Here is a 20,332-nt window from a genome sequence, read left to right on the forward strand (position 1 = left end):
GAGACAAAAGGAGGTGGCTTTTTGTCATGTTTTACTCTTTGCATTGTTGAGTGTTTGCAAAACAAACTTTGGTTCGGCATCAGTTTCAGCCTCGATACATACGCTGAAAAAGTGTGAGTCTCTGGCTAGCTTCGATAGCTCAGTTGGTAGAGCGGAGGACTGTAGGCTGATGTTTCACCGTAGAAAATATGCAGGTATCCTTAGGTCGCTGGTTCAATTCCGGCTCGAAGGAAGTACTTATTGTTGTTGTCTGTTCGGACTGGATAGATGGGCCTTATTATCAGTAATCAAGTGCAGTTGATTGGCAATAATTGAATTATCTTCTTTGTGACTTACTTACTTTGTACGGAGACAAAAGGAGGTGGCTTTTTGTCATGTTTTACTCTTTGCATTGTTGAGTGTTTGCAAAACAAACTTTGGTTGGGCATCAGTTTCAGCCTCGATACATACGCTGAAAAAGTGTGAGTCTCTGGCTCCCTTCGATAGCTCAGTTGGTAGAGCGGAGGACTGTAGGCTGATGTTTCACCATAGAAAATATGCAGGTATCCTTAGGTCGCTGGTTCAATTCCGGCTCGAAGGAAGTACTTATTGTTGTTGTCTGTTCAGACTGGATAGATGGGCCTTATTATCAGTAATCAAGTGCAGTTGATCAGAAATAATTGAATTATCTTCTTTGTAACTTTGCAAGAGTTTTAAACAAGCATGTACGGAGACAAAAGGAGGTGGCTTTTTGTCATGTTTGACTCTTTGCATTGTTGAGTGTTTGCAAAACAAACTTTGGTTGGGCATCAGTTTCAGCCTCGATACATACGCTGAAAAAGTGTGAGTCTCTGGCTCCCTTCGATAGCTTCGGACTGGATAGATGGGCCTTATTATCAGTAATCAAGTGCAGTTGATTGACAATAATTGAATTATCTTCTTTTTAACTTTGCAAGAATTTTAAACAAGCATGTACGGAGACAAAGGGAGGTGACTTTTTGTCATGTTTGACTCTTTGGACTCAGGACAGAACAAGACATTGGAAGATGTCACTGTGGACTTTGGGAAAGTATGAATATTAATTTTTACTACTTTCTGTTGTTTTATAGACTAACAACCTATTAATCAAAAACAGCATTGATAAATAAATCGAAAATTAAATAAATAAATGTTTGTTGTAGTCCTTTGTGGAATAAATTCTGGTTCCAACTCTTCTCATTATATAGCACAAGTGAACTCAATCTCCTTTACATTAAAAAGCCATTAAACACTAAATATATGTATATAAAACCTAAAAACCTGTTTCACTACCTATCAGAGACGCAGCTATAATCTACTACATGCAGGCACTTCACCAAATACAACCACGAATCACTCAAAAATGTTTGTCCAGGTTTAATTGTGATCAATAAAAATGACAACAACAAAAACTTGAAATTCTTTGTTATTTTCTTTCCCTTTCTTACCAACTGAGCTGCATTGGAATTCTACATTAAACCTTGTAGATGTCACCTGGACACAGACATTCATCAAACAAGCATGAAGCACAGCTGAAGGCCCAATAGTGTAATAATCCTCTACCGTGTAGTTTGGGTTGCCGGGCTGAATGCGGAGCTCAGCTAAGATCCAGATGCCGTTGGTTAGCTTGAGGGACTGGTAGAGCATGTCCTGGCCTTCCACGTTTCTCTTGGCAATGGTTTTTTTTATTTATTTAAAAAAATGCATTGTTAATGTTTCTCCATTTTCACTTTCTAACTGTGTTCTTCCCTGCCTTTTGCTGGCACAGTGCAGCATTATAATGTGTTGGGCATATTACTGTTATCTCATGATCAGTGGAACTATGTTATAACATTGGCAGGAATGTGTATTTCTTCACATGCAAAAACCACAAATGTCAACCGCATGGCGTTGCTAGATAAAAATGAGGTGATCACCTAAAGTCAGTAGGATAGATAGGACCAAAGTTCAATCCATCCAACAGTTGTTGAGATATTTCAGTCTGGACCAAAATGGTGGCTTGACAGACAGAACAACATTGCCAACCAGAAAGCAAAGAATAGTTTTGCATTTATTCCTTAAAATGTTTGACTTTAGATCAATATGAATAGTTCATAAAAACAACCTAAGGGCATTTCAATAGGTAAAATCATCCAGATGACTGAGAGGGAGTCAATATCAAGCATTGTATGCTTGTGTATTTTATGCATTGTATGAATTGTTTCAGTGCCACCTATACAAATATACACACAATTCAAATAATGCACTAAACACTAATTTGCATATTAAGGAAATTTGACGGTTCTATCATGACCTCATGATACAGAACAACTCATTGTGTTCCACATTCTGTTCACCACATATTAAGAACACACACATTGTCAAATTCATTCAGTTCAAGCATTGATTCGACACACTCGTTGCTCTGAAGTTATCGCGTATACCTATATATATAAATAGTTCACAACTAAATCAGCATGAGTTTAGCATATATATCAGCAAAAAGTTCAGCTCCCGGAGAGGATGACACGACTAGAGGGGTTAAAAGAAAGACCAGTCCGGAAAGTGAACCCCTTTTCAAAAGGACAAGGCTTTCAGAAAGTGACGACTCAACCACCTCTGAGGAATACTTCAGTGCGAGAGGAGTGAAGAGGAACACCACAGAACCTTTGGAGGGAGAACCAATGAAGAAGAAGGAGAAAAGGGGAAGACTTGACCTCAACCTGTTTGGCAAGGAGTCGGCATCCTCCTCAGTGGAGTCTGGGAAAGGTAAGCTGATCATGTGAATCTGCTGTTGGGAGTGTATCCAATCATCAGTTTACTAAACACGGGGTTCAGACAGTGGTGGAAGATGTACTCAGATCTCTTACAGAAATGTACATCAACTGGGGTGTTGGTATATTGATCTAAATAGACTTCAGTTCACCTAGATTACAAAGAAAACAAATTATCCCTTCCCTCTAATGGTATCTATTTATGCAGATAGTTTGGATAATTTCTCCCAGGTTTCCTCAGGTTTTAAAATATCTGTGTCTGAGATTTTTGATTTCACTCAGGTGTGAAAGAGGAATTTCATTGTTGGTGCTCACAGCATCAACAATTGACATTTTAAAATTCAAAAGCAACATCTCTTTCCAAAAAGGTGCCCTGGATGGATAATCTATCGAACACACTATAGTTTCATTTGGACTATTTCTTTGGTAGAAGATTGGTCCAATAGATACTGATTACATTGAGGCTTGTAGATTATCCAGAGTAACAAGGAGCCTGTTTTTGGAAATAGATGTTGCTGTTAAATGTTTCATTGCTGTGAGCACCACAAACTAAATTGCATTCACCTTAATTGTATTGGGCTGGAGACAGATATGTCAAAAACTGGACAAATAAAATGACCTGCTTGGATGGATTCCACTGGAGGACAGTGAGAAATGTTATTTTTATTGAGGTTTTGGCAGGCAAACTATTTTTGAATCTGCCCATTTTGTCATTTCGTATGGAGGATGTCTATTGTCCACGTTAGTGCCTATGATGGTCAAGCTGATGTTCCTCTGGGTGTTTTTCTCCTCTGTAGAACACTGCAATACATCTGTGAAGGATGTGAGAGTCAGTGAGAGGAAGGCCGCCGCCGATGGTGGACCAAAGACAAAAAGTAAAAGGAGGCCATACCCGAAGAACACCAGACCGTCTGTAGATGTCTTAAGAGGTCAGTATAGTGTTGTTACTATTGCCTCGCTTTTGCTGCTTTGTCTGTCAAAGCACTTTGTAAACTCTGTTTTTAAAGGTGCTATATAAATAACGTTATTATTATTAAATGTAAGGTTTGACTTCATTTTAGTGTAAGATTAGGATTTATAAGTATAACAGAGGAGGGATTCATATTAGTGCTTAGGTAGCATATAATTGGTGTTACTCACAACTGTATTAAAACATAATATGTGTTGGTCTGTTCAGCTGAATTTGAGGCCAAATACAAACAGCAGGATCAGCTTGGTGAAGGAGGATGTGGAACTGTGTTTGCTGGCTATCGCAAAGCAGATAATATACCTGTAAGTGTTACACACACACACACACAATCTTGCACACACACACACACACACACACAATATGGTCAGGGAGTGCTAACACAAGTCTTGTTTGTATCTCATAGGTTGCCATCAAACACATTCCCAAGGACAAAATTTACTGCAAACACGTGGTGAGAGAGCAACACCTGCTGCTGTTAAAATCTTCTGTATTCAACACTGCACTCTTTTTCTGAATGTATTATGGATGAATCATGGTTCTCTCTCATCCTCCACTCTGTTGTGATGTTTCAGAATAAAACTGGGAAGCAGCTGTCCGTGGAGGTTGCCGTCATGTTGAAACTGGCGGACAAAACAAGTGGATCAGTGGGGACGTCAGCACCCGTGTCTCTATTGGACTGGTACGATCTTGACCAGGAGCTGATCCTGGTAATGGAGAGACCGATCCCCGCCAAGGACCTACTCGCCTACATCAACGGCAACGGAGGCTCCTTACAAGAGCAGGAGGCCAAGGTAAGCTGCTGAAGGATCCTTGTGTGTCTTTAACTTTTTACAGGAACTGGGAGGCTATACCTAAAGGTTTTATTTTTTAAATTTAAGGTTTATTTTCCTAGTCTTTAGATCATTGTTTCTGTTGATCATGGTAACATTGTATTCACCAAAGCAATTGTTCTGATGGATCAAGAAACAGTAGTGGAGGCAGTCAAACAGGTTGTAGACAAAGCTCCAGGTCAACTAAAGTTATTTGGAGGGGAAAATAAACGGATGAGGTTTTTACCCAATCTACTGAAAATCTCTTGTGCATTTCAATTTCTATGGCTTAAAGATGCTTTTAGAAACTTTGTGTTTTGTATTTGTAGTCAGCTCAGAGTCACAGCCATGAAAACATGTCAAACCATCCTCCTCTGTGATCCCTCATCTCTCTCTTTTTGTCTGTCAGATCATACTGAAACAGCTGATAGATGCAGCAATTGACCTAGAGAAGCAAAAGATTTTTCACCGGGACATTAAGGTTGAAAACATCTTGATTGAGACGAGCTCGGACGTCCCGCGAGTTCGCCTCATTGACTTTGGTCTGAGCTGCTTCGTCAAGAGAAGAGCCTGTTATCGCGTCTTCTACGGTAAGATGTCTGGCTTTACTCCTGCTCTTCAATAACTTACCCATCTGTAACTTTTACATTTAGACACAGCTCCTCATCCTCATCCTCACCGTCTTATTATGTCTGTATATTCTAGGTACTCCTGCTTTCATCCCCCCAGAGTGGTTTTATCATCATAGATACACAGCCGGACCCACCACAGTGTGGCAGCTGGGAGTGGTCCTCTTTGAAACACTCCACAGTGATGCCGATTTTCAGACCACCGAGTTCTTGAGCAACCGTGTGAGAATCAGCGAGACGCTGTCCAAAAGTAAGAAAAACATACTCACGAACATGTCAGCAGAAACATATCAGTTGACATTCTGATGGATCACTGTAGCCATCGCCCTCACCTTTCTTCTCCTTCTTTCTCTCCAGGTTGCCAGGATTTCTTGAGAGGATGTTTCACCGAAGACCCCAAACAGCGTCCTACCCTGGAGCAGCTGAGAATTCACCCATGGCTAAAATAAACCGAACACTACACACGGACACCAACCCAAACTTGTCATCCAAATTTTAACCCTGCTCTGCCTCTTTGACAGGAAGGAGAACGTGATGAACTCCTTCCTCATCATTCTGCAGGACAAGGTTATGCGACAAAAGAACATCCTGTTAGTAATTGGAATTATTATACTCATCCTCATCCTCACCGTCTTATTATGTCTGTATATTCTAGGTACTTTCATCCCCCCAGAGTGGTTTTGTCATTGGAGATACAGAGCCGGACCCACCACAGTGTGACAGATGGGCGTGGTCCTATTTGAAACACTCTACAGTGATGTAGATTTTGAGACCACCGAGTTCTTGAGAACCCGTGTGAGAATCAGCGAGATGCTGTCCAAAAGTAAGACAAACATACTCACGAACATGTCAGAACACTACACACAGACACACACGCACGCACACCAACCCAAACTTGTCATCCAAATTTTAACCCTGCTCTGCCTCTTTGACAGGAAGGAGAACGTGATGAACTCCTTCCTCATCATTCTGCAGGACAAGGTTATGCTACAAAAGAACATCCTGTTAGTAATTGGCATTATTATACTCATCCTCATCCTCACCGTCTTATTATGTCTGTATATTCTAGGTACTTTCATCCCCCCAGAGTGGTTTTGTCGTTGTAGATACAGAGCCGGACCCACCACAGTGTGACAAATGGGCGTGGTCCTATTTGAAACACTCTACAGTGATGTAGATTTTGAGACCACCGAGTTCTTGAGAACCCGTGTGAGAATCAGCGAGACGCTGTCCAAAAGTAAGAAAAACATACTCACGAACATGTCAGCAGAAACATATCTGTTGATTTCAGTTGACATTCTGGTGCATCACTGTCATCGCTCTGCCTCTTTGACAGGAAGGAGAACGTGAGGAACTCCTTCCTCATCATTCTGCAGGACAAGGTTATGCTACAAAAGAACATCCTGTTAGTAATTGGAATTATTATACTCATCCTCATCCTCACCATCTTATTATGTCTGTATATTCTAGGTACTCCTGCTTTCATCCCCCCAGAGTGGTTTTGTCGTTGTAGATACACAGTGTGGCAAATGGGCGTGGTCCTATTTGAAACACTCTACAGTGATGTAGATTTTCAGACCACCGAGTTCTTGAGAACCCGTGTGAGAATCAGCGAGACGCTGTCCAAAAGTAAGAAAAACATACTCACGAACATGTCAGAACACTACACACAGACACACACGCACACACACCAACCCAAATTTGTCATCCAAATTCTAACACTGCTCTGCCTCTTTGATAGGAAGGAGAACGTGAGGAACTCCTTCATCGTCATTCTGCAGGACAGGGTTATGCTAGAATATACAGACATAATAAGATGGTGAGGATGAGGATGAGTAAGAAAAACATACTCACGAACATGTCAGCAGAAACATATCTGTTGACATTCTGATGGATCACTGTAGCCATCGCCCTCACCTTTCTTCTCCTTCTTTCTCTCCAGATTGCCAGGATTTCTTGAGAGGATGTTTCACCAAAGACCCCAATCAGCGTCCTACCCTGGAGCAGCTCAGAATTCACCCACGGCTAAAAAAAACCTAACACTACACACAGACACACACACACACACACACCAACCCAAACTTGTCATCCAAATTTGGAATTATTATATTAATATTATTTAATGTCATGTATAAGTGTGATTCAAATACTAATGCTGCTCTCTCTCTTTGACAGGAAGGAGAACGTGAGGAACTCCTGCTTTTGCAGATATTGTAGCACACCCAGCCGTCCGAGGAGAGGGGATCTCTCTCTGAATTGCCTTTCCCGAGGTTTCTTCTCATTTTCCTGCAATCAGGAATTTGGGGAGTTTTTCCTCGTTTTCTTAGAGAGCTTGGGCTGGGCCAAATTATTCAGTATATAATCTGATATTTAACACTGAACAATGAAAATAAATTTGACTTCTAAATGAACTTTTAAGCTCTTTCCTCCATTATAGTGAAAGACACATGGTATACGAATAAATAATATTGACAGCAATGATCTTGAAAAAATAAATTAGAAGTGAATCAGGATTTGTAGATAAAGGACACATAGAGTGTTGTTTACTTTTCATTGAACATTTTCGGCCTGATTAAAAGTGTTTCAGCTGTACGGTCAAATAAAGGCAAAAAAGCCTTAAAAAAGATCTTTCAAAGCAAAGGTACAAGGAGCTTTACACAATAATCATGATCAAAACATGATTATATTTTAAAATAAGTTCAGGGAATTACTAAAAAAACTACAAAAAAAATAAATAAAAAATGAGAACTCAACAAACAAAATGGATAAGACACTATAGAGCAGGAAACCACTAAAACATGGGGTTAATGTAAAAGTGTGATTTAAAATACTCAGATCTTCAAGCAGGGAGCTCCAGAGCTGAGAGGCCCTGACTGCTGAGACCCTGGACTGTGGTCTCGATCCAGGATTTAGGAGCAGCCAGAGAGTCCTGCCTCTGAGAGTCTTAAAGTTTACCTTTTATGCAAAAGGCACTTTTTCATGTTTTTTAAACATAAATATGTGTCCCCAGTGTGTCAGCAGAGCCCCAGAGTGTCACAAATTAACCCTCTCTCTTATTCTCCTGCTCCATCTATCTGAAAACCTGTGTAAAAAGGAACTGATCAAAATAGGGTGCAGCTAGCTTCAATTGTAGGTCCACAGGCTGAAGTAATGTAGTAACGTTAGCTTAAAGAGAGAGAGATTATATTAGTAAAGTAAATAGCAAATATTTACCGGAACAAAAGCGTCAGAGAAAGCTTTAATCTAGCTTGCAGATGTTTATTTCTCTCCGATTCGGATCAGATTGTTGTTGGAACGTGTGCTGTGTTTAGCACTAACCATCACCGTGAAAACCGAGCTAATTAGTGCAGTGTGACAGAGCTGACATGAAAGCACTCAGGACTTCTCTATTTATTAATGTTGTCAGTTAGAAACTTCATTTAAACCTTACAATGCCTCCACATCTTTCCTGACTTATTGGTATTTTCCAACATTTAAATCCAGCAGAGGACTGTAGGTTGTTAATAGCAGTTATGCTTAGGTTGCTGGTTCAACTTCGTCTTTGTAGCTGTACTTTTAATTGGTGCTTAATGAGTTTCGACTCAGAATCGAAAGATGTGAAGAGACTCATTTTCAAAGCCATGGGTTTCATTGTTTGATGACTTCAGACAAAAAGAAGGCTTGTCCACGTTCAGTTGTACATTAAGTTGCTGGAGCACAACCATTGAGATCTGTCAAATGCTTGTGCCACAAACACCGAACACCTCCGTTCTTATTATTATGGAAAGCTGAGTCATTAAAATGTAAATCTGCAGGGCACTGTTATTGTGCCTTAAATGACAGGAGACAGGTTTTCCCAGTTCTTTATTCATCCAGTCTTTAAGTGTTACCACCTATAATTATATGTCCACTATAAAGATGTTGCTCTGTGCTTGTTGCCTCCTGTCCCTCATAACTGCACACAAGGCTGGATTTATCTTTTAGGGGCCCCCTATTGACCACCTGAGCCCTGTGCATTGTGTGTGTACAAGGTAACCTCTAAGGCCCCATTATGTGCACAGCATTCTTTAAAATGTCCAGGGTGCCACACAAACACATTGCTTAATGCACACTGGTTGTGACTGACTACTCGTCACAGTTTCGTCATGACCACATTAGTTAAAAACATCGACTGTCAGGAGTCAATTTCAAACCTACGGCTCCAGAGGAGCATGAACCTTGAACTCAGCACCCTGGGCCGCTCAGCCATCCTGACCATCGTGAACCAATATATTTATCTTTCTGAGACAGAAGCCTGTCACCTTCAACCCTGCTTTAAATCAGGTTCTATTGAGATTTTAACTGAGTTTTGAGAATTTTGGTAAGAACACATATTCAGAACTCTTGTTTATTAGCAGGAGAACTCCACACTGTAATGAACGAAGGACTAATTGGTCCTCCAATTTGTTTTGGTAACAAACACCGAATATAAACATAGCTTTTGTTTGCAATGAATAGAAGAACCAACACTGTTCGAACTGATCATGAGTTTCTTTTTCAGGAAGATCCTTTGCATAAATCAGTGCAGACCTGGTCTTGCTCTTCCACTCTGGGGAGTTTGACATGGTGTCCAACCAGCCCCCCCTTCTAGTCTTGACCACAACAACTTTAAATCCACATTCATTATTGTTTTACCAGACTGGCTTTGGTTCGGCATCAGTTTCAGCCTCAATACATACGCTGAAAAAGTGTGGGTCTCTGGCTCCCTTCGATAGCTCAGTTGGTAGAGCGGAGGACTGTAGGCTGATGTTTCCCAGTAGAAAATATGCAGGTATCCTTAGGTCGCTGGTTCAATTCCGGCTCGAAGGAAATACTTATTGTTGTTGTCTGTTCGGACTGGATAGATGGGCCTTATTATCAGTAATCAAGTGCAGTTGATTGGCAATAATTGAATTATCTTCTTTGTGACTTACTTACTTTGTACGGAGACAAAAGGAGGTGGCTTTTTGTCATGTTTGACTCTTTGCATTGTTGAGTGTTTGCAAAACAAATTTTGGTTCGGCATCAGTTTCAGCCTCGATACATACGCTGAAAAAGTGTTAGCCTCTGGCTCCCTTCGATAGCTCGGTTGGTAGAGCGGAGGACTGTAGGCTGATGTTTCCCAGTAGAAAATATGCAGGTATCCTTAGGTCGCTGGTTCAATTCCGGCTCGAAGGAAGTACTTATTGTTGTTGTCTGTTCGGACTGGATAGATGGGCCTTATTATCAGTAATCAAGTGCAGTTGATCAGAAATAATTGAATTATCTTCTTTGTAACTTTGCAAGAGTTTTAAACAAGCATGTACGTAGACAAAAGGAGGTGGCTTTTTGTCATGTTTGACTCTTTGCATTGTTGAGTGTTTGCAAAACAAACTTTGGTTCGGCATCAGTTTCAGCCTCGATACATACGCTGAAAAAGTGTGAGTCTCTGGCTCCCTTCGATAGCTCAGTTGGTAGAGCGGAGGACTGTAGGCTGATGTTTCCCAGTAGAAAATATGCAGGTATCCTTAGGTCGCTGGTTCAATTCCGGCTCGAAGGAAGAACTTATTGTTGTTGTCTGTTCGGACTCGATAGATGGGCCTTATTATCAGTAATCAAGTGCAGTTGCTCGGCAATAATTGAATTAGCTTCTTTGTAACTTTGCAAAAGTTTTAAACAAGCATGTACGGAGACAAAAGGAGGTGGCTTTTTGTCATGTTTGACTCTTTGCATTGTTGAGTGTTTGTTGAGTGTAGAGCAGAGGACTGTAGGCTGATGTTTCCCAGTAGAAAATATGCAGGTATCCTTAGGTCGCTGGTTCAATTCCGGCTCGAAGGACGTACTTATTGTTATTGTCTGTTCGGACTCGATAGATGGGCCTTATTATCAGTAATCAAGTGCAGTTGCTCGGCAATAATTGAATTAGCTTCTTTGTAACTTTGCAAAAGTTTTAAACAAGCATGTACGTAGACAAAAGGAGGTGGCTTTTTCTCATGTTTTACTCTTTGCATTGTTGAGTGTTTGCAAAACAAACTTTGGTTCGGCATCAGTTTTAGCCTCGATACATACGCTGAAAAAGTGTGCGTCTCTGGCTCCCTTCGATAGCTCAGTTGGTAGAGCGGAGGACTGTAGGCTGATGTTTCCCAGTAGAAAATATGCAGGTATCCTTAGGCCGCTGGTTCAATTCTGGCTCGAAGGAAGTACTTATTGTTGTTGTCTGTTCAGACTGGATAGATGGGCCTTATTATCAGTAATCAAGTGCAGTTGATCAGAAATAATTGAATTATCTTCTTTGTAACTTTGCAAGAGTTTTAAACAAGCATGTACGTAGACAAAAGGAGGTGGCTTTTTGTCATGTTTTACTCTTTGCATTGTTGAGTGTTTGCAAAACAAACTTTGGTTCGGCATCAGTTTCAGCCTCGATACATACGCTGAAAAAGTGTTAGTCTCTGGCTCCCTTCGATAGCTCAGTTGGTAGAGCAGAGGACTGTAGGCTGATGTTTCCCAGTAGAAAATATTTAGGTATCCTTAGGTCGCTGGTTCAATTCCGGCTCGAAGGAAGTACTTATTGTTGTTGTCTGTTCGGACTCGATAGATGGGCCTTATTATCAGTAATCAAGTGCAGTTGATTGGCAATAATTGAATTAACTTCTTTGTAACTTTGCAAGAATTTTAAACAAGCATGTACGGAGACAAAGGGAGGTGACTTTTTGTCATGTTTGACTCTTTGCATTGTTGAGTGTTTGCAAAACAAACTTTGGTTCGGCATCAGTTTCAGCCTCGATACATACGCTGAAAAAGTGTGAGTCTCTGGCCCCCTTTCGATAGCTCAGTTGGTAGAGCAGAGGACTGTAGGCTGATGTAGAAAATATGCAGGTATCCTTAGGTCGCCGCTGGGTCAAATTATTTAGGTTTCATTATCGGTATAGGGACGGAAAAAGTCAGATCCTTGTATCTCTATTTGTTTATTTGTATTTTTCATGTATTTATTTATTACTGTGTTTATTTACACATTCATGTGTTTACATACGTACATTTAAAAACGTAGGTATCGTATACTGTAAATATATATACATAAAATTGTGTATCAATTAGTATACTGTAGTAGTTGATCTGCTGTTCAGACGCAGTTTATAGAATAACAGCGGCACTGAATTAAAATTACCGGCAGTCAGAAGTGAGATTTGAACCCACGCCTCCATACAAACAAACGCATACTAACTTTACACAGGTTCAGGTGGTTATATGTGCATAGCTACTAATCCTCAGATGAGGTGAGTGAAGGTATGTGACGTTGGGCCTACCTGACTTCACAAAGCTGGTCATCTCGTGGTCATCAAACTGTGCTCCCTTTTAAAACCAGGTCCCACCATCATTTGTCTTCGGATCGCTGGATCAACGATATAGGTAATGCCAATTTACATCGACGTTCTGAAAGTTTTTACAAACAGTTTATCTTGCATTGGTTTCGTGCAAATGTTACACACTGAATGATGATGATGATGTTGATTCAGTTTTCCAGATGAATTTATTGTGCTGTGAATACAACAAGACAGTCTCAGATGAATATCTGCTTCTGCGATCTCGACTGTCCTTTCTGGTCCAGCGCGCTTATCTTAGCCTCTTTATCCCTAGCCCTATTTGTAGGCCTCTGCTCGAAAATTGCATACCCATACTCAAAAGACTGCATCTCTCTAACTACAAGGTCTATTTGAATAATGTTGATGTTATAATAACAGAAACACTTGTGAGAGTTTTTCAGATGTGTACATATCAGTGTATATGTTACTGGTTAATACTAAATGAAGATGGCACACAGCTCAAATTGAAAAAAAGCACTTTAATTGTGTGTGTGTGGGAACAATACATGGCAACAATACAATTATCAGCACAGGTTACTGATGTTACAATGGCGCTAAACCGCTAGCGCGCGAATGGCCTCGTTTAGCTAATTATGCTAGCCTTAGTTAGCCGCCCTACGTTTCAGTATTAAACACTTCATGAACATCAAAACATGGCACTGCAAAAGCATGCAAACTTGTGTACTTCTCTCACCTGTGAATAAAACAACAAGACAGTCTCAGATGAATATCTGCTTCTGTGATCTCGACTGTTCATTCTTAAGGCTGGTCTAGCTCGTTTATCTTAGACAAGAATTACAGCGCCAGTCATACCAAAACCCGCTACTGCCACCTATTGGCGAAAATGAGTATCGCCCTGCAGCTACTTTAGGTGAAAGTAGGTGAGTTTAAAAGTCACACATAGCGTTTTAAATTATAATAACTAGAAAATAATAGTGAGGGGGGCAAGGTAATGACACAAACTAATACAATAACAATGTTGCAAATAATTGTAGCTATTAAATGACAACTTCATTTGACCAGAGACCCAAAAAGCAAATCAGCACTTTTATACCAGCACACTACCTGGCCCCAGGGTTCTGAACCACAGTTAGCTAGTGCTCATTTCATTGTGAGCACAGTATAAACTGATTTAAGCTAAAATAATGAAGTGATTTTACTTGGCTGACCCACTAATCTTGCTTTGTAATACAGGCCCCTGGTGATTTGTGTTAGTGGTGTTAATCTATTTTCACTAGCTTTTCTTATCATCCACTGTAATGTGACCCGTCTCTGCTTTGTTTATACACACACACACACACACACACACACACACACACACACACACACATTCGACACAGTAATGCATCATGTGTTTGGCAGTTTAATGACATAAGATGTGGTACTGTGACAATGACAAATAATTTACAACAGGGTTACACAGCAAGGATGTTATGATAGCTCTCGCCATACATTCTGTGTTGCTGGCAAATGATTTGGATATATACTTCAATGTGTGGGAGTGCTCGAGACGATGCTGCTTAAAACAACAGAGACATGAAGTTGGGAGATTAGATTTTAAATGGAGCAAAGCCACAGCCTAAATGAAAAAGGATAAAATCGACAGTGGACTCTCATGCAGGCACATTTCAAAATATATTTCTACACTACCATGTAGGAAAATAGTGTCACCAACACAAAAACGTCTTTTCTGTGGAATAGATAGAGGCAAGGCTTTATTTCCTTTGTAGGGTAATACCAAAACATTTAAATGTATTAGCTACATAAACTACACCATCACTTGACTACACTGTACTAGCGCAACTCTTGGCCTTAGAGCATATGCACCCTATGTTCTATTAGCACACACAAAGCCAACATCAGAGGGTTATATTGACACTAGGGTACTAAAACATAAGCTTGGGCATTGCGTTAGCGTGAATGCTTGGTCCTGTGAGATTGGTTCAGCCTGACTTGCCCCAGGTTTAGACTCAACTTCAGTACAATATACTTTTGACTGACATTTGCCTTGTTGATCACTTCAGAAGAAACCCCCAGACTATTTAGTCTCCCATCATCTACTGTTTGGATTCCGTTGTTTTGGCAGTTAGCTGCGAATGGCAGAACATGATATAACACTGCAGTTTGTCATCAGGACGAAGCAGAGCTGCTTAGTGTTGAAGCAGCTCAGGTCTTCAGCACAGAGTCGTACGTCAGGTAGACGTACTGAGAAACCTCTGGAGCCCGACACTTGAGAGACAGCTGTGTAAACAGAGAGAGAACACAGAGTAACGATAGGAGAACCCTTTTACTCAGAAATAGGATCATTCAAGAGCCTCGTCAAAGCTGTCGTGAAACAGCTTCCTGTACTTTTGAAGGTTTTGCAGGATCGCACAGGGGGTAAACAGTAATGACGGTTCTATACACGTTTGATTCTGTATTTAATCATAACCTTTCCCAAGAAAACCCATGGGTCATTAGAGCCATCACACAATTTGAACCACCATTCAAATATGGGAGAAAAAGTCAAAATTCAAAGTTTGCAGCAGGCTGTGCCTTCTACTCCAGGGAGAGCATTTGACAATCTTTGTTAACACAGAATAAAGAAAGATTAGCTAGCTGACGTGCTGAACCAATAATAACAAGAACATATCGTCTAAGAAGTTATGAGAGGACTCATTTTTGATCAACACAATAGAGTAAACTGCAGCATCTTTAGGTAGATACTAAAACCAATAAAAGTAATCACTGTTCTGGATGATCATCGACTGTGAGTGTGTGTAGTGCAGAAACAATTAAGTAGACAGCTGAAGGAGGGTTTATAGAGTTTTACATAACATGGATTCAAAGCTTCAAACAATTAGTCGATTAATCGATTAGTTTGAATGTAAGAAAAATAAGCTGCAGCTATTTTGATAATCTATTAATCGTTTTAGCCATTTTTCAAGCGAAAAAAGCCAATTATCCTCTGGTTCTACCTTCTTCAATGTGAAGACCGGTTGTTTATCTCTGTATTACATCACATTTAAATTAATATATTTGGGTTTTTGACTGACTCAGGACAGAACAAGACATTGGAAGACGTCACTGTGGACTTTGGGAAAGTATGAATATTAATTTTGACTACTTTCTGTTGTTTTATAGACTAACAACCTATTAATCAAAAACAGCATTGATAAATAAATCGAAAATTAAATAAATAAATGTTTGTTGTAGTCCTTTGTGGAATAAATTCTGGTTCCAACTCTTCTCATTATATAGCACAAGTGAACTCAATCTACTTTACATTAAAAAGCCATTAAACACTAAATATATGTATATAAAACCTAAAAACCTGTTTCACTACCTATCAGAGACGCAGCTATAATCTACTACATGCAGGCACTTCACCAAATACAACCACGAATCACTCAAAAATGTTTGTCCAGGTTTAATTGTGATGAATAAAAATAACAACAAAAACTTGAAATTCTTTGTTATTTTCTTTCCCTTTCTTACCAACTGAGCTGCATTGGAATTCTACATTAAACCTTGTAGATGTCACCTGGACACAGATATTCATCAAACAAGCATGAAGCACAGCTGAAGGCCCAATAGTGTAATAATCCTCTACCGTGTAGTTTGGGTTGCCGGGCTGAATGCGGAGCTCAGCTAAGATCCAGATGCCGTTGGTTAGCTTGAGGGACTGGTAGAGCATGTCCTGGCCTTCCACGTTCCTCTTGGCAATGGTTTTTTTTATTTATTTAAAAAAATGCATTGTTAATGTTTCTCCATTTTCACTGTCTAACTGTGTTCTTCCCTGCCTTTTGCTGGCACAGTGCAGCATTATAATGTGTTGGGCATATTACTGTTATCTCATGATCAGTGGAACTATGTTATAACATTGGCAGGAATGTGTATTTCGTCACATGCAAAAACCACAAATGTCAACCGCATGGCGTTGCTAGATAAAAATGAGGTGATCACCTAAAGTCAGTAGGATAGATAGGACCAAAGTTCAATCCATCCAACAGTTGTTGAGATATTTCAGTCTGGACCAAAATGGTGGCTTGACAGACAGAACAACATTGCCAACCAGAAAGCAAAGAATAGTTTTGCATTTATTCCTTAAAATGTTTGACTTTAGATCAATATGAATAGTTCATAAAAACAACCTAAGGGCATTTCAATAGGTAAAATCATCCAGATGACTGAGAGGGAGTCAATATCAAGCATTGTATGCTTGTGTATTTTATGCATTGTATGAATTGTTTCAGTGCCACCTATACAAATATACACACAATTCAAATAATGCACTAAACACTAATTTGCATATTAAGGAAATTTGACGGTTCTATCATGACCTCATGATACAGAACAACTCATTGTGTTCCACATTCTATTCACCACATATTAAGAACACACACATTGTCAAATTCATTCAGTTCAAGCATTGATTCGACACACTCGTTGCTCTGAAGTTATCGCGTATACCTATATATATAAATAGTTCACAACTATATCAGCATGAGTTTAGCATATATATCAGCAAAAAGTTCAGCTTCCGGAGAGGATGACACGACTAGAGGGGTTAAAAGAAAGACCAGTCCGGAAAGTGAACCCCTTTTCAAAAGGACAAGGCTTTCAGAAAGTGACGACTCAACCACCTCTGAGGAATACTTCAGTGCGAGAGGAGTGAAGAGGAACACCACAGAACCTTTGGAGGGAGAACCAATGAAGAAGAAGGAGAAAAGGGGAAGACTTGACCTCAACCTGTTTGGCAAGGAGTCGGCATCCTCCTCAGTGGAGTCTGGGAAAGGTAAGCTGATCATGTGAATCTGCTGTTGGGAGTGTATCCAATCATCAGTTTACTAAACACGGGGTTCAGACAGTGGTGGAAGATGTACTCAGATCTCTTACAGAAATGTACATCAACTGGGGTGTTGGTATATTGATCTAAATAGACTTCAGTTCACCTAGATTACAAAGAAAACAAATTATCCCTTCCCTCTAATGGTATCTATTTATGCAGATAGTTTGGATAATTTCTCCCAGGTTTCCTCAGGTTTTAAAAGATCTGTGTCTGAGATTTTTGATTTCACTCAGGTGTGAAAGAGGAATTTCATTTTTGGTGCTCACAGCATCAACAATTGACATTTTAAAATTCAAAAGCAACATCTCTTTCCAAAAAGGTGCCCTGGATGGATAATCTATCGAACACACTATAGTTTCATTTGGACTATTTCTTTGGTAGAAGATTGGTCCAATAGATACTGATTACATTGAGGCTTGTAGATTATCCAGAGTAACAAGGAGCCTGTTTTTGGAAATAGATGTTGCTGTTAAATGTTTCATTGCTGTGAGCACCACAAACTAAATTGCATTCACCTTAATTGTATTGGGCTGGAGACAGATATGTCAAAAACTGGACAAATAAAATGACCTGCTTGGATGGATTCCACTGGAGGACAGTGAGAAATGTTATTTTTATTGAGGTTTTGGCAGGCAAACTATTTTTGAATCTGCCCATTTTGTCATTTCGTATGGAGGATGTCTATTGTCCACGTTAGTGCCTATGACGGTCAAGCTGATGTTCCTCTGGGTGTTTTTCTCCTCTGTAGAACACTGCAATACATCTGTGAAGGATGTGAGAGTCAGTGAGAGGAAGGCCGCCGCCGATGGTGGACCAAAGACAAAAAGTAAAAGGAGGCCATACCTGAAGAACACCAGACCGTCTGTAGATGTCTTAAGAGGTCAGTATAGTGTTGTTACTATTGCCTCGCTTTTGCTGCTTTGTCTGTCAAAGCACTTTGTAAACTCTGTTTTTAAAGGTGCTATATAAATAACGTTATTATTATTAAATGTAAGGTTTGACTTCATTTTAGTGTAAGATTAGGATTTATAAGTATAACAGAGGAGGGATTCAAATTAGTGCTTAGGTAGCATATAATTGGTGTTACTCACAACTGTATTAAAATCATAATATGTGTTGGTCTGTTCAGCTGAATTTGAGGCCAAATACAAACAGCAGGATCAGCTTGGTGAAGGAGGATGTGGAACTGTGTTTGCTGGCTATCGCAAAGCAGATAATATACCTGTAAGTGTTACACACACACACACACAATCTTGCACACACACACACACACACACACACACAATATGGTCAGGGAGTGCTAACACAAGTCTTGTTTGTATCTCATAGGTTGCCATCAAACACATTCCCAAGGACAAAATTTACTGCAAACACGTGGTGAGAGAGCAACACCTGCTGCTGTTAAAATCTTCTGTATTCAACACTGCACTCTTTTTCTGAATGTATTATGGATGAATCATGGTTCTCTCTCATCCTCCACTCTGTTGTGATGTTTCAGAATAAAACTGGGAAGCAGCTGTCTGTGGAGGTTGCCGTCATGTTGAAACTGGCGGACAAAACAAGTGGATCAGTGGGGACGTCAGCACCCGTGTCTCTATTGGACTGGTACGATCTTGACCAGGAGCTGATCCTGGTAATGGAGAGACCGATCCCCGCCAAGGACCTACTCGCCTACATCAACGGCAACGGAGGCTCCTTACAAGAGCAGGAGGCCAAGGTAAGCTGCTGAAGGATCCTTGTGTGTCTTTAACTTTTTACAGGAACTGGGAGGCTATACCTAAAGGTTTTATTTTTTAAATTTAAGGTTTATTTTCCTAGTCTTTAGATCATTGTTTCTGTTGATCATGGTAACATTGTATTCACCAAAGCAATTGTTCTGATGGATCAAGAAACAGTAGTGGAGGCAGTCAAACAGGTTGTAGACAAAGCTCCAGGTCAACTAAAGTTATTTGGACGAGAAAATAAACGGATGAGGTTTTTACCCAAGCTACTGAAAATCTCTCGTGCATTTCAATTTCTATGGCTTAAAGATGCTTTTAGAAACTTTGTGTTTTGTATTTGTAGTCAGCTCAGAGTCACAGCCATGAAAACATGTCAAACCATCCTCCTCTGTGATCCCTCATCTCTCTCTTTTTGTCTGTCAGATCATACTGAAACAGCTGATAGATGCAGCAATTGACCTAGAGAAGCAAAAGATTTTCCACCGGGACATTAAGGTTGAAAACATCTTGATTGAGACGAGCTCGGACGTCCCGCGAGTTCGCCTCATTGACTTTGGTCTGAGCTGCTTCGTCAAGAGAAGAGCCTGTTATCGCGTCTTCTACGGTAAGATGTCTGGCTTTACACCTGCTCTTCAATAACTTACCCATCTGTAACTTTTACATTTAGACACAGCTCCTCATCCTCATCCTCACCGTCTTATTATGTTTGTATATTCTAGGTACTCCTGCTTTCATCCCCCCAGAGTGGTTTTATCATCATAGATACACAGCCGGACCCACCACAGTGTGGCAGATGGGAGTGGTCCTCTTTGAAACACTCCACAGTGATGCAGATTTTCAGACCACCGAGTTCTTGAGCAACCGTGTGAGAATCAGCGAGACGCTGTCCAAAAGTAAGAAAAACATACTCATGAACATGTCAGCAGAAACATATCAGTTGACATTCTGATGGATCACTGTAGCCATCGCCCTCACCTTTCTTCTCCTTCTTTCTCTCCAGGTTGCCAGGATTTCTTGAGAGGATGTTTCACCGAAGACCCCAAACAGCGTCCTACCCTGGAGCAGCTGAGAATTCACCCATGGCTAAAATAAACCGAACACTACACACGGACACCAACCCAAACTTGTCATCCAAATTTTAACCCTGCTCTGCCTCTTTGACAGGAAGGAGAACGTGATGAACTCCTTCCTCATCATTCTGCAGGACAAGGTTATGCGACAAAAGAACATCCTGTTAGTAATTGGAATTATTATACTCATCCTCATCCTCACCATCTTATTATGT

The 20,332-nt window shown here is 40.3% G+C and overlaps 2 protein-coding genes across 2 annotated transcripts; both read left to right on the forward strand.

Moving 5' to 3' along the window:
* Positions 1-2,660: 2,660 nt before the first annotated feature.
* LOC306705211 (serine/threonine-protein kinase pim-1-like) lies at positions 2,661-5,607 on the forward strand (the record flags this gene model as incomplete). The annotated part of the gene is made up of 8 exons (XM_079171915.1): positions 2,661-2,745; positions 3,548-3,607; positions 3,928-4,022; positions 4,124-4,171; positions 4,293-4,511; positions 4,939-5,119; positions 5,235-5,408; positions 5,516-5,607. 8 exons carry the CDS (start codon positions 2,661-2,663, stop codon positions 5,605-5,607), a joined length of 954 nt encoding a protein of 317 aa, XP_079028041.1.
* An 11,580-nt stretch (positions 5,608-17,187) lies between these two features.
* On the forward strand, positions 17,188-20,139 carry LOC306705213 (serine/threonine-protein kinase pim-1-like; the record flags this gene model as incomplete). Its single annotated transcript, XM_079171917.1, has 8 exons — positions 17,188-17,272; positions 18,075-18,134; positions 18,456-18,550; positions 18,656-18,703; positions 18,825-19,043; positions 19,471-19,651; positions 19,767-19,940; positions 20,048-20,139. 8 exons carry the CDS (start codon positions 17,188-17,190, stop codon positions 20,137-20,139), a joined length of 954 nt encoding a protein of 317 aa, XP_079028043.1.
* Between the last annotated feature and the right edge of the window lie 193 nt (positions 20,140-20,332).

Source organism: Pholis gunnellus, assembly GCF_910591455.1.
Source record: "Pholis gunnellus genome assembly, chromosome: 13".
Lineage (NCBI taxonomy): Eukaryota > Metazoa > Chordata > Actinopteri > Perciformes > Pholidae > Pholis > Pholis gunnellus.